Genomic DNA, 12471 nt, shown 5'->3' with positions numbered 1-12471 from the left:
CCAAAAACTGAACTTAAATTTTCTGACCCTATGTTGATTTTCCTATACCATACTATATGTCTCTCTACAATAATAATATTTTCCCTTTTTTCAAAAGGATGCCTATGTAATTTATATAAGGAAAGTAAGTGATGAAACTGGACTTATGGCTAAACTATTCATATCTCCTAAAACAGCTATAAAATATACAAAGATCTGGAGGCTTTTGTTGCCTCAGAAGTTCAGTATATGCTATGTTATAAAGATCATTGTGGAGAAGAATCACTACAGAAAAAGTAGAGAAGAAATATCATGGACCCAAGACTAGGGTACATCCCTACATCTTTACTCTCAATCAGTAAACCACCTTAGAATATTGATACATCAAAGAATTTATAGTCAATAACCAATTATCAAAAATACCCTCAAAGTTTATTGAAAAATGTCTTCTCCAGATCATATAAGCGAATTTATACAAGTTAATTTAAATACACTTCCAAGATCTCATTCCTCAGCATGCCTGTCCTACTAAAAGTAAGACTATACTACAATTTTGATATACAAAGAATAGCAAGTTTTTCTTTCTTACTTAGGGATTTATTATAAAAAGGATAATCCTATGTCCCCAACTCCAGAGCCACAAGGAACCTTCAGAAGTTATCTAGCCAGACTTCTTAAATTTTTTTCTACTCATGACCTCTTTTCAGCCAGAAAATTTTAATGCAACCCTGGGTAGGTAGGTAAATAAAGCAAACTTCTACCGATAACAAATCCTAATTTTGTGACCCCCACATTCAACTACAAGATCATATGGAATCTAGAAAATTTTAAAGAAGCTGAGATCTGGTCCAAACCTTTCATTTAACAGATGAGGAAGCTGACCCTCAATGAAGTCAATTGATTTGCCCAACATCCAAGTTTGGTTGTTCATCTTGTGATAAAATCACAGTAACCACCAAACAGATATCTTTTTATCTGGCTTTCTCAGGAAGTAACTTTTTGCTGACATCACTTAGGGGAATCAGGGATAAGGCACATCCAGGTGAAAGGCAGAAACTGAGCCAAATTAAACCTGGACCCTTCATCCCTGAAGAAAACGCATCTATTGAATATAAAACCTAAGAGAGGAAAAGCACAGAAAGGTATGCTCTTAAATTCTTTCTAGGTAATGGTGAGAGCCCATGAGATTTCAGGTTAGACAACATAGTAAGTCTCAAAAAGCCAACATAATTATTAAAAGCTTGAGAGTCATCTATTTATTACACCAGAGGGTTATTTTATTAGCACTCTTATTGTCCTTCTACCCTCTATACAATCTGTGAATTTACTATTTATCCTGTAAACAAATGCTCTTGATTAAAACTCAGGGCAGTTTCTGTTTAGCAAAACAAAAAGATGGCTGCAGAAGCTAGAACCATCTGGAGACTGGTAGACTTTAAGAAATCCAAGGACAAGCATCAAGTTTAGAACAGGCTAATACATTTTACCAGGGAGGCATTAGAATATCAGTTACTTCCTTTTAGGGATCAGTTAACCATGGCCCAGATTAGGACAAAGTTCAAAGATCTAGGTTTATCAGTCATGATTAAAATCTATTCCATCTGTAAGATTGTATGTATCCTTACATATCAGTGACCAGTGATATACATTTGCATGGACAGTGTGGTAGTTGAGAGTCTTTGGCTACTGAAAAGAATGAAAATAATTCATCTATATAAGACCTTAAACTGAGGACACCTCACAGTATGCTTTAATTAAACCAAATCACCTCAATTGTTGACATTTCATCACAGGATTTGGAGGGTAAAGGAAATATCAAGATTTCATTTAATTTTTTGAGGAAAACATTCAAATTTATCATCTAAGTCTTTATTAGGCTTATATCCAAAGAAACTCCTAGTTATTTGCACACATTGATACTACAACCCCTTTCAATACTTAACACAGTCCTGACTACATATTAAATATTTAGTAAATACTTGTTAATTCACCAATGCTGAAAAAAAAAAACACAATAGAATGGAATTCCAGTCTTTCTCCTTTCACAATATCTGTGAAAGATCTGAATGGATATTCTTATATTCATACAGATTCCAATTCAAAATTCCAAAGACTCCAAGATTCAATAAAGACCTTTCATTTATTACTTTGGGGAAAAGAATATCACATGGAGGCCAATATTCTGAGAATGAGCCTCTCCTACCTTTAGAGAATCTTTGGTCCTCTAAGAAACGATCTCCAGTCAAAAGTTTGCTACCTTAACTGGATCTTGTGTTTCCATTGGCATAGCAATAATAGCTGAATCATCTCCATACCAAAATATGTTAAAGAAGGATAGTTAGTGAAGATCTGTTCTTCTTATCAATAATATAGCTTATTTTGGAGAGAAAGTGAAAACTAAATACAATTTAATTTTTTTTCAACTTTGAATTTAAATTTTGAAAGTTTAATTAGCCCAAACAACTTAATTCATGATGCTATTAATAATCTCTCCTCTTCCTTAGAGCAAAGTCCTAACTAGAGACTATTCTGAAATAAAACTTGTGATTACTAAAGCATTAAACATGTATTTTTAATATAATACTCATGTTCTAAATGGGATCTTACAAATAAAAATAACATAAGACAAAGACCAAAAAAAAAAAAAAAAAAAAAAAAAGCAATGGTTGTCTCAAAAACTTTGTTACAGTTTTCTGTTATTAAATGCTTAAAACTGCACTAAAACTTTTGGATCGTATAGATAAGATTCATGCATGTCATGAGGAGGAATAAATGTACAAAGAATCCAAAGGACAGGATGATATTAAAAGGGTGGAAGATATACATCTGATAGGATAGGAAGGAAGGAAGGAAGGAAGGAAGGAAGGAAGGAAGGAAGGAAGGGAGGAAGGGAGGAAGGGAGGAAAGGAAGGAGGGAGGGAGGAAGGAAGGGAGGAAGGAAAGTTAACAATGGAGAGAACATCAACAGATACTTTCCTATCTAAATAAAATATTTATGCAAATCAAAGATAGAGATCTTATGGTATAATAATTAAGAGTTTCTCATTTAGAGTCAATAAGACTTATTCTGATTCCAATTTTGACACTAGCTGTATAGTTCTAGGCAAATTATATAACCTCTCTTTAACTGTAAAATCAGAGGTTTAGTCACAGGAATGAACTAATAATTTAAAGGACACAGACCTTGCATCACACATTTCTATAAAATAATGTCATTCTGTGTTTTCCAGCCATGCCCAGAAGTCTGGGTCACGAAGAGTCGACATAGCGGAACTACAACAACAGCAAATATTAATTGAGCGATTACTAAGTGCTATTTGACAATAATGATAATAATAATAATCTAGCATTTATATTACACTGTTAGGTTTACAAAGCACTTTACAAGGATTTTACATATCCTCACAACCCAGAGATAGATGCTATTACTATCCCATTTTATAATTGAAAAAACTAAGGTAGACAGAAATTCAGTGATTTGCTCAGTATTTGTCAGCTACTGAGTGACTGGAGAATCTTTGAACTCGAGTTTTTCTGAGTTTTCTTACTCAGTGCACTATCTATCTAGCTACATAAATTTAAACATTTTCTTCCCTAAAAAAAAATCTTACAAAATAGCCTAAATATAGTAGAGATGAAGCAGTATATTCTAGTTCAGTGGAGTTAGGAGACAGACATGTTCTCACCCTTGCCTCTGACACTTAGAAGTCCTGACCATGGGCAAATCATAGGATCATACATTTAGAGCCTAAAGGATCTTTGAAGTCATCTAGTTCAATCCCTCATTTTACATTGAGGCTCAGAGTAATTTGTTCATGGCCATCAAGATCTGTCCATTGCACCATCTCATCTCTCTGTTCCAGATTATTCTTCTGTAAAATATGGACAAAAATACTTATTACAGTTTTAGGTTTGTTGTGAGGGGCAAGTGAGATTTTTCAAATCTAAAAACTATATAAATGAGAGATGTAGGTAATAATAGATATATACAAAGATACAGATGTAAACAAATTCAGCTTAGACATGAAGGGTTGAAACAAGGTTTTCAAGATACTTTATTGAGCTAAAATACTAAGATTCTATAGTGTGGTAATATGCTAAGAATGCTACTTTTTTATTGTAAAAGAAAAAGTCATTCTTTTCCTAGGACTCAAAGCTTTATTGTGGCTTGTGACAATACACATATCTGAGTATTATGCCAAGATGTGTCTCAGGTACCAAATCTAAGTAAGAGCAAATGTTTTGTGTGTGTGCGTGTGAGAGAGAGAGAGAGAAAGAGAGAGAGAGAGAGAGAGAGAGAGAGAGAGAGAGAGAGAGAGAGAGAGAGAAAGGAAAGAAAGAAAAGAAAGGAGAGAAAAAGAAAGAGAGAGAAAGAAAAAGAGAGAAAGAAAGAGAGAGAGAAAGAAAGGAAGAAAGAAAGGAAGGAAGAGAAAGAAACCTCAAAGGTAAATCAGGGAATATCAGATTACAATTCCCCTGCCCACTTCCTCTCTCTTCGGGCTCCCCCTCCCCCACCAAAATCTTTCAGATTGAACAGGACAAAGTTTGATCTCTTCCATGTTGAGAGTTTGGAACAAAAGCAGCTTTCTGCTTGAGCTGGACTTCAAAAGGCTGCTGAGTGACTGCTCTAAGTAATACTTTGTTGTAGATCTCAGAGGAAATTCACAGATGTCCTTCTGTAACTGTGTGCAGTTCCAAGGACCTTTAACCAAACAGAGAGGTGTTACTGTATTAACTAGACCGATCCTTGCACTGAGAGAAATACTTGTGAAAACCACGAAGACTAATGGAAGGGCCAGATGCAGTCAAGTTCAGAACCCATTTTTCTTCATTGAGGTTATCTTATGGGCCAGTAAATGAAAATTCGGTTAGGGGCCCGAATTGTTTCTAATCAAGGATTTTTTTTTTTTTAAGTGGAAAAGAGTTAGTCTCTGGTTTGACAGAAGCCAGTAGTACTTATAGAATTATTCCAAATGAAAGCAGAAAAACTCGGGAAGTAAGGTAGTTGACCCGGGCACTAGATAACGATCCGGGTGCCACATATGGAAGAACCAATTTAGAAACCGGATAGGGGCAGACAAGCTCAGGGCCGCCTGCAGCTAGTGCTCCCCTCCCTGTTTACAACTCGTTTCTTCTTTCCTCAGGTTGCCTTTGTTCCTTTTCTCTGTCCTCCTGCCTGGAAGAAATTGAGGAAAAACTGACTGCGGAAACTTCCCTGGTCCGGAAATCTGCCCTTGGCTGCCACGGCGTTGGAGAGCTTCTGCTGGGCTGTGGCCGCTTCGCTCGGCTGCGCACCGGGCTGCGTCTCCTCGGGTGCTGGAGTGGCTCCGAGCCAGCCCGCAGGGATTCTAAACTGCCCCACCTCGGTTCAAGTTTTCTCGACATTCAGGTAATGCCTACTCCGGGGCCGAAGCCCCACGTGGCATTCTTGCTTTCACTTGGTGGAGAGGGAAAGAGAAAATGAAGTACAATCCTCTCCCGCTTGTTAAATCCGTGATCCAGAAGCTAATTGGTGGAGCTGACCTCCCACCTTTTCCAGTCCTCCCTCGCCAACTCCCAAACCGATTCCCCCTTTTTTTCTGCCTAGGATCTATGCACTTGTTTGTGAGCCCGGCGCGCCGCTCTCCCGGGTATACTCCCTTTAGGCTTCTGCAAGCTTGCGGTGCATTTGGTCTTTTCATGTCTCTTTCTATTATGGCGGAGCAGCCACACACTTTTTCATGAGAGCGGTGCTTTGTGTAAAAGCATTGGCATTTGGCCTTGATACCTGTATCTCTTGATGATTGCAACAAATTTCTAAAATAAATATTGTACTTTGATCTCCCGCGCATTGCATTTTTAATGTAACACCACTTCGTTAAGAATAAATTTCAGGAGGCCCAGAGGGCTCACGGTGTTAATTATCGGTGAAAAAAATATCCTCAAACTTCTCTACAAGCCAGAGAGATCTGGAACCAGGGCAGTTGTCCCATTTGGGTAACAAAAGAAGCTAATTGGGCAGGTGCATCTCTTATCCAACTTGATGCCCGAGTACTCCTTGATCCCAGTGTATCCTCTGCCTGCAGGAGCGAGGAGGATGCTTTCGCAAAAGTCGTATTCCTATTCTTAAGAAAGGACTTATGTAGAAAGTTCTCTCTCGTAGTTAAAACAAGCTTTGGAAATGGTGGCGGGGGTGTTTCATTATATCTTTTTTCCTTTCTTAAAAACAGAAAAGTGGAAATATAAAGAAAGTTAACTATATGTTAGGATGTGGTCTTTATAACTGGACTCACCCATAGCTTCCAGGCTTTTTGGATACCTGAGTATTTTTCATCCTGGTGACCAGGAGCTGAATGACTAGGAGAAGAAGGGACTGTGAAGAGAGTTTGCATCCGGGACCATCTTCAGTTGTCCTGATTTATATGGCCACCAGACTCAGAGGACTCTGGCAGAGAAAGTGAGGCAGGTGACCTTGCACAGCCCTCCCTCACTTAAATCCAATTCATTTGCATGTCATGGCATCACCTCCCTGATGTCATGGTCCTTTTCTAGCATGAAGGACAATAATAACAAAAGAGACAGTATGGATAGCAGAAGATGAGACTAGAATCAGATTTGGGGTAGGGGTGAGGGAAAACTTGAAAGGAAAAAAAACTTTTTTGAAGTTTCGAAACTTGTACAGAGCAAGGGAGTGGTGATTTGTGAAGTGCTAGATTTACACCTCTGGGTGTCCTGAAGGGAAAGGTTTTCGTTGATCAGCAGGAGGTGAGACGTGAGCTGAGAATCTTGATACAAACGGTCTCCCTTCCGCCCCTCCTCTTCAGACCTCCTGTTGAGCCGAACTCCAGCCCCGCCTTCAGGGTAAGGCATAGCTAGCAGAGAAAAGGGGTAGTCTTCAACCCCTTCCTCTAAAACTACCTCCCTTTAGGTTTCACTTCACTGTCCAGTTGAGCTAGGCAATTTGGAACAGCGAGGATACAGAGGAGGGCGAGAGGAGACTCCAAAGAATAGCGCGGAACCTGCTCTCTTAGATTCCTCCCACGCTGCTTATGGGCAGGATAAGCCCGCATCTTCTATAAATTATTCACATTTCACAACTCTCCGAGCTAAGGAAGGAAGCTCACCGATTCGAAGCTGTCGGTGGAGCTGGTGGGTCGCCAGAGCGGAGGAAGAGGGAATGTAATCTGATATCCTAAATTGGATGGCGTGGTGGTGGGGAATCGGAAGGGATCCCAGCATAAATCCCAGATTCTGAATATTCCAAAAGTTCTCCTTCTCCCCTCCATCCCAGTGTTCTTCCAGGACAAATGCCTGAACTACTTCTAGCCACCTCCAGGTCCAAGTAACCAGTGTTGGGGAGCACTTAAGATGTACATTTTATGTATGGTAAATCACATCTACTTAATCGATGTTGGTTGGATACTCATTATACCTTTGCTCCAGGGGTCTGGTTAACCAGTTGGGATAGAGAGGAGTGGGAAGAGAGGTAAGTGCCACATGGCCGGGGTGGAGCAGACCATCTAGGGGCCCTAGCAGGGCAGGCAGCTCTCCTCAGGCCATGGTCTAAAGCCGTGGGAGAGGACTCCACTCTCCTAATCCCTTCAAAAGGCTCCGAGCTAATACAGGCCAGACCCTAGTCATCCTGGGAAGTCTTTGAGGGGACAGAGATTGGTACTGTGGGGAGGTCAGATAAAGAAATCTGTGGGCCAAGATAGAGCACAATCAGACCTCAGCTACTGACTGCTGGGTCACATTACCTGCAGAGTAACAGTTGCAGAAATGTAAACTCCGGACAGCGGTGGGAAGCTCCTAGTCTCCCTGTGGAGTCCTTTTTTTTTTCTTCCTCTTTTTTCTCCCCCCCCCCCCTTCTTTCTTAATTATCATTCCTGGAACAGAACTGAAACAGCTTTCAAGACCTGCCTCCATACCCAATTTCCACCCTGACTAGCAGCTCTATTATACTGATTTTCCATTTTGATCCTAAGTAAAAATTAAATAATATATTGTAGTCTATACCACCCAGAGGAGGAAGAACGACTACCAGACAGGGATCAGATCACCTAGGGAAGAAGGAAGTTCAGAGAGCAGGATACAAGAGTGTAGGTCCAGTGGGGGGTAGAATGTGGGGGGGGGGGGGGAATAGGGCCTCAGCAGGGCGTCTGGGCCATGTTCTTAACCTGTCAACACCATAACCCCCTAGCTCTTTAGTTACTAAGCAAAGATGGAAAAAATGAGGGAGGGAGCTCCTCTCTTTTGAGAGAAGCAAGAAGAAGAATATAGTGTAGCACAGTGGAACTTTTCATACCCAGAAGATGCTATTTTATCTTCTAAATGTGGTCAGGGATCTATTGGTGTTGCACAACTTGAATGTTGTTACCTTTTGGTACCTCACTTACCTTATTTTGTTTTGGTCCTTTTTTTCCCCCTTATGGGGCTCCATTTTGTCTTAGGTGAGATTTGCAATCATTGTTTTTTTACTGTTTTGTATTGTTACATTATCACTTCTTCTAAAGCAAAAACTCATGACTGAGCCCAGGATTTTCAAGAGTTCGGTTTGGTCTGTTTTGGCCTTGGTTCATGCCACAGACAGATTCATTTTGTGTCCAAAGAAGTCTATCTCAATCCATTTATAATAACAATCAACCTTCAAAATAAATAATCACTGATTTGTCTTTAATGACCAACAAAGTTTCTATATATTATTTTTTTTTTAATTCCTAAAATGGACTTTCTTTTCTCTCAGGTTTTTAGCCTTCTGTTATTGTATTTTTTTTTTTATTTTAAGATAGTATAGTTGGGAAGGGGAGGGGGGGGGGTCCAGCAAAATCACCAGCTACCTAAAGGGGAAAAAAGTTCGGATACTTAGTAAAGAAGCTTACTAACCCAGCATCTCAGTCCAGGTACACATTCAAACCAACAGCAGCCACCAAAAAGAAGAGAAGCAACATGTTGTTTATAGTCTCTGACCTCAGGTTTCAGAGAGGAAAAAGGAAGTCTGTGGCACTTTTACCATTATTTTGTGGGTTTGGAATGGACTTCCATGGGCCATTGCTCAGGTGAAATTTCTTAGGTTGACGTGTGTGTGTGCTTGTGTAACTCCCAGCCTACAAACTAAAACTCCTGGAATCCGGAGACAGATTTCTCTGGAGATAACAAAGACACATTGTCACTTTAGGCTCAGCCTCTGCTACAAATCCTTAATTGCAAGTAAAGAGGGGGAAAAAAGGCGAAGGGGGATCTAGTGTCTCTAGCAGCCCCAGTGAGGGTCTCCAGGCGGTGAGGCCCCCTTTGATCAGGAAAATCCAATTATTTGTGTATATACATTTCCCACATAGTGATTACTTCATTAATTGTCCCGCCTTTATCTCCTCCCTACCCATCCCCCCTAATAATCAGTTCTTTTATCCAGACCAACAAACACACCATAGGAGCTTTGTGGATTCAAAGGATTTGCTTTCGCTTCTGAAAGAGCCGCTATTCTTTGATGATTGGGTAGCGGCAAACTTCAAAGCCATAAATCTTCCCTCTGACTGGCTGGCGGCCCAGCAAAGTCCTTATCAAATTCTTGGAGGTGATCCTAGAGCACTCAGACAGTCCGCGGAGAGCGCGCGGCGCGGGGCGGTCAGGCAAGGCGAGGCGAGGCTAGGCGTGGGGCGGGGAAGGGGGGGCAGGACAGCCGGAAAGCGGGGAGCGCACTCCAAGGGGGGCATAAGCGAACAGAGAGGGGCCGAATACACAGGCGAACGAGCCGGCCGGGCAAAGAAGCTGGGCTGCTCTTCGTCTTCGCCTTGGAGCCTCCATGCCTCGGCATTGCCCAGCTGCCCTCCCGTTGCTCCAGGAGTGGTAGCCATGGCCGCTGTAGCGGTCCTTCGGAACGACTCCCTGCAAGCTTTTCTCCAGGTCAGTGCCTGGGGGGCCTCTGGAGGGAGTGGGTGTTGAGGGATGAAGAACCGACTGGAAAGAAGAAGATAACCTAAGTGTTTGATATTCTATCTCCGAATCTCCTTGGAGCACTCGGAAGTTTTTAGTCTGCATTTACTTGAACGCAAGCTCCTGAGGCGAGAAATAGATGCTTGTAGGTCAGAGGAAAGTCAGGCCTAAAACTTTCACTACCTTTTACTTCATCCACTATCCCCTCCAGTCCTAACTTTACGCATTATTGGCAGCCAGATGACTGGAGTTTGATAATTGGGGTTATGGAGAGTTGACTGGCCTGCGAGTATAGGTGGGTGTTTCCGGGTGGGGTGAAGGAGGAAGGAGAGTGGTGTGGAGAGAGCCTTACAAAGGGTAAGGCTTTAGATAGGAGCTTCCCGCTGGGAAAGGGAAGTGGGGAACCCTCGGGGAATGAGAAGGAAAAGGAGGGAAAGAAAGATCCAAGGAAGGGAGAAAAAAGAGGGGGGGGAGAATGGAAGCAGAGCAGGTCACCACCTCAGTAGATGTTTATAGATACTTTTCAGATTGCATTGTCTGAAGTGAGCTTGTATTTATAAGAAGACAGCCGTTGGTTTTCATCTCGCCTCTCACTTTGTGCCAACTTTTTTTTGTCTTCCAAATCTCCTAAAGGATTGATTGTGACTGTTTCCACTAAGTTGTGTTGTTGTTGTTGTGTTGTGTTTTGTTTTTTATTTAATGGGGAACGACGCGAGTTTTGTTTCTTTTTGGCTCGTGCACCAAAAACTTCCCCAGCTCTGGCTGCAAGAAGTGTGTGCCGGACGAATTCTGTGACTTGGGCGGTGGCGGGTTGGTGTGAATTGAGGGGGGTGAGGGGTGGCAGTATAATAACTGGGTGTAGTAGGTGTGGTAAACGGGGCTGGGGATCCGGTGGATGGAGCGGTAATCTTTTGTTTCTTCTCCTCCCCAACTCGTCCCCACCCCACGACCCACCACCACCTCTTCCTATGCAGGACCGCACCCCAAGCGCTTCTCCGGAGTTGGTCAAACACTCGCCGCTGGCGCTCCTGGCGGCCACCTGTAGCCGAATAGGACAGCCGGGCTCGGCCGCCCCTCCGGACTTTCTACAGGTCTCCTACGACCCGACTCTGGGATCACCCTCCAGGATTTTCCACCCGTGGACTACAGACATGCCAGCCCACTCGCCAGGAGGCCTACCTCCTCCCCATCCCAGTCTGGGGTTGACGCCCCAGAAGAACCACCTGCAGCCCTCTTTCGGGGGTGCCCACGAACTTCCCCTCACCCCACCGGCAGACCCCTCCTACCCTTACGAATTCTCACCGGTCAAGATGCTACCCTCCTCCATGGCAGCCCTGCCGGCCAGCTGCCCCCCAGCCTACGTGCCCTACGCCACCCAGGCCGCTCTGCCACCTGGCTATTCTAACCTGCTGCCCCCGCCGCCGCCGCCGCCTCCACCACCGCCTCCCCCGCCGCCGCCACCTCCCCCGCCGCCCTGCCGCCAGCTCTCCCCTAACCCTGTCCCGGAGGACATTCCGTGGTGGAGCATTCCGCAAGCCGGGGCCGGGGCCGGAGGTCCAGGCGTGCCCGGAGGCGGCGTCCCAGGAGGCTGCAGCGGGGGCCACCCGGGTCACCATGCCCCGCGCTTCCCCGCGGCGGCCACTGCTGCGGCCGCGGCGGCTGCCGCCTTGCAGCGCAGCCTGGTACTGGGCCACTCGGACTTCGCCCAATATCAGAGCCAGATCGCCGCCCTGCTACAGACCAAGTCCCCCCTGGCGGCCACGGCCAGGAGGTGCCGCCGCTGCCGCTGCCCCAATTGCCAGGCAGCGGGTGGAGCCCCCGAGGCGGAGCCCGGCAAAAAGAAGCAGCACGTCTGCCACGTTCCCGGCTGCGGCAAGGTGTACGGCAAGACGTCGCACCTGAAGGCGCACCTGCGCTGGCACACGGGCGAGCGCCCCTTCGTCTGCAACTGGCTCTTCTGCGGCAAGAGCTTTACGCGCTCGGACGAGCTGCAACGGCACCTGCGGACTCACACGGGCGAGAAGCGCTTCGCCTGCCCAGAGTGCGGCAAGCGTTTCATGAGGAGCGACCACCTGGCCAAGCACGTGAAGACGCACCAGAACAAGAAGCTCAAGGCAGGAGAGGCCGGGGTCAAGCGGGAGGACACTCGAGATCTTTGAACAGCCCCACCACCACCATCCTCGACTCTTGCCACTGCACCCCCTCCCCGCTGTTGCCCCGGGACCTCTTTCCCCGGGAGCCGCTTGCACTGAGGGGAAAGCTTTGGATTTGTTCAGCACCGCGGCCTTTGGACAAACTGAGGATTTGCCCCCATCCCAAGCTTCTGCCCTATTCCTGGCAAATTCAGCGCTTTCCCGGGAAGCTTCCCCAGATCCAGTTGTTTTCCTGGCAGCTCTCAGACTTGAGGTCTGAGAGGTCAAAAGAGTTGATTTAAGGAGGGTGATGGAGCATGGTGGGAGGGAAGGAGGTGGAGCAACTGGATTTCGAAGCCCTAGACTGGAGTTTGCTAGTGGAGTCCCTCTCATTCCTCCAGGGGAAGGCTCTTAGATCTTCGAGGTGTGCAAGGGTCAGGCCTTTATGCTC

General features: G+C 44.6%; 1 protein-coding gene and 1 long non-coding RNA gene across 2 annotated transcripts in view; both read left to right on the top strand.

Annotated features, from left to right (window-relative positions):
* LOC116422452 overlaps positions 1-6169 on the top strand; it is a 66396-nt gene extending 60227 nt beyond the window's left edge. Inside the window, exon 4 of the long non-coding RNA XR_004233094.1 lies at positions 5124-6169. This is a non-coding gene — a long non-coding RNA (uncharacterized LOC116422452). The remainder of the gene's footprint in view (positions 1-5123) is intronic.
* Positions 6170-9146: 2977 nt separating this feature from the next.
* On the top strand, positions 9147-12180 carry SP5 (Sp5 transcription factor). The gene is made up of 2 exons (XM_031960480.1): positions 9147-9858; positions 10863-12180. The coding sequence occupies exons 1-2, from the start codon at positions 9808-9810 to the stop codon at positions 12045-12047; spliced, it is 1236 nt and encodes a 411-aa protein (XP_031816340.1). The 5' UTR covers positions 9147-9807; the 3' UTR covers positions 12048-12180.
* Positions 12181-12471: the final 291 nt, after the last annotated feature.

Source organism: Sarcophilus harrisii, chromosome 3 (assembly GCF_902635505.1).
Source record: "Sarcophilus harrisii chromosome 3, mSarHar1.11, whole genome shotgun sequence".
NCBI lineage: Eukaryota > Metazoa > Chordata > Mammalia > Dasyuromorphia > Dasyuridae > Sarcophilus > Sarcophilus harrisii.
Note: the sequence above shows the minus strand (reverse complement) of the source record. Positions and strands in the feature narration are given on the sequence as shown.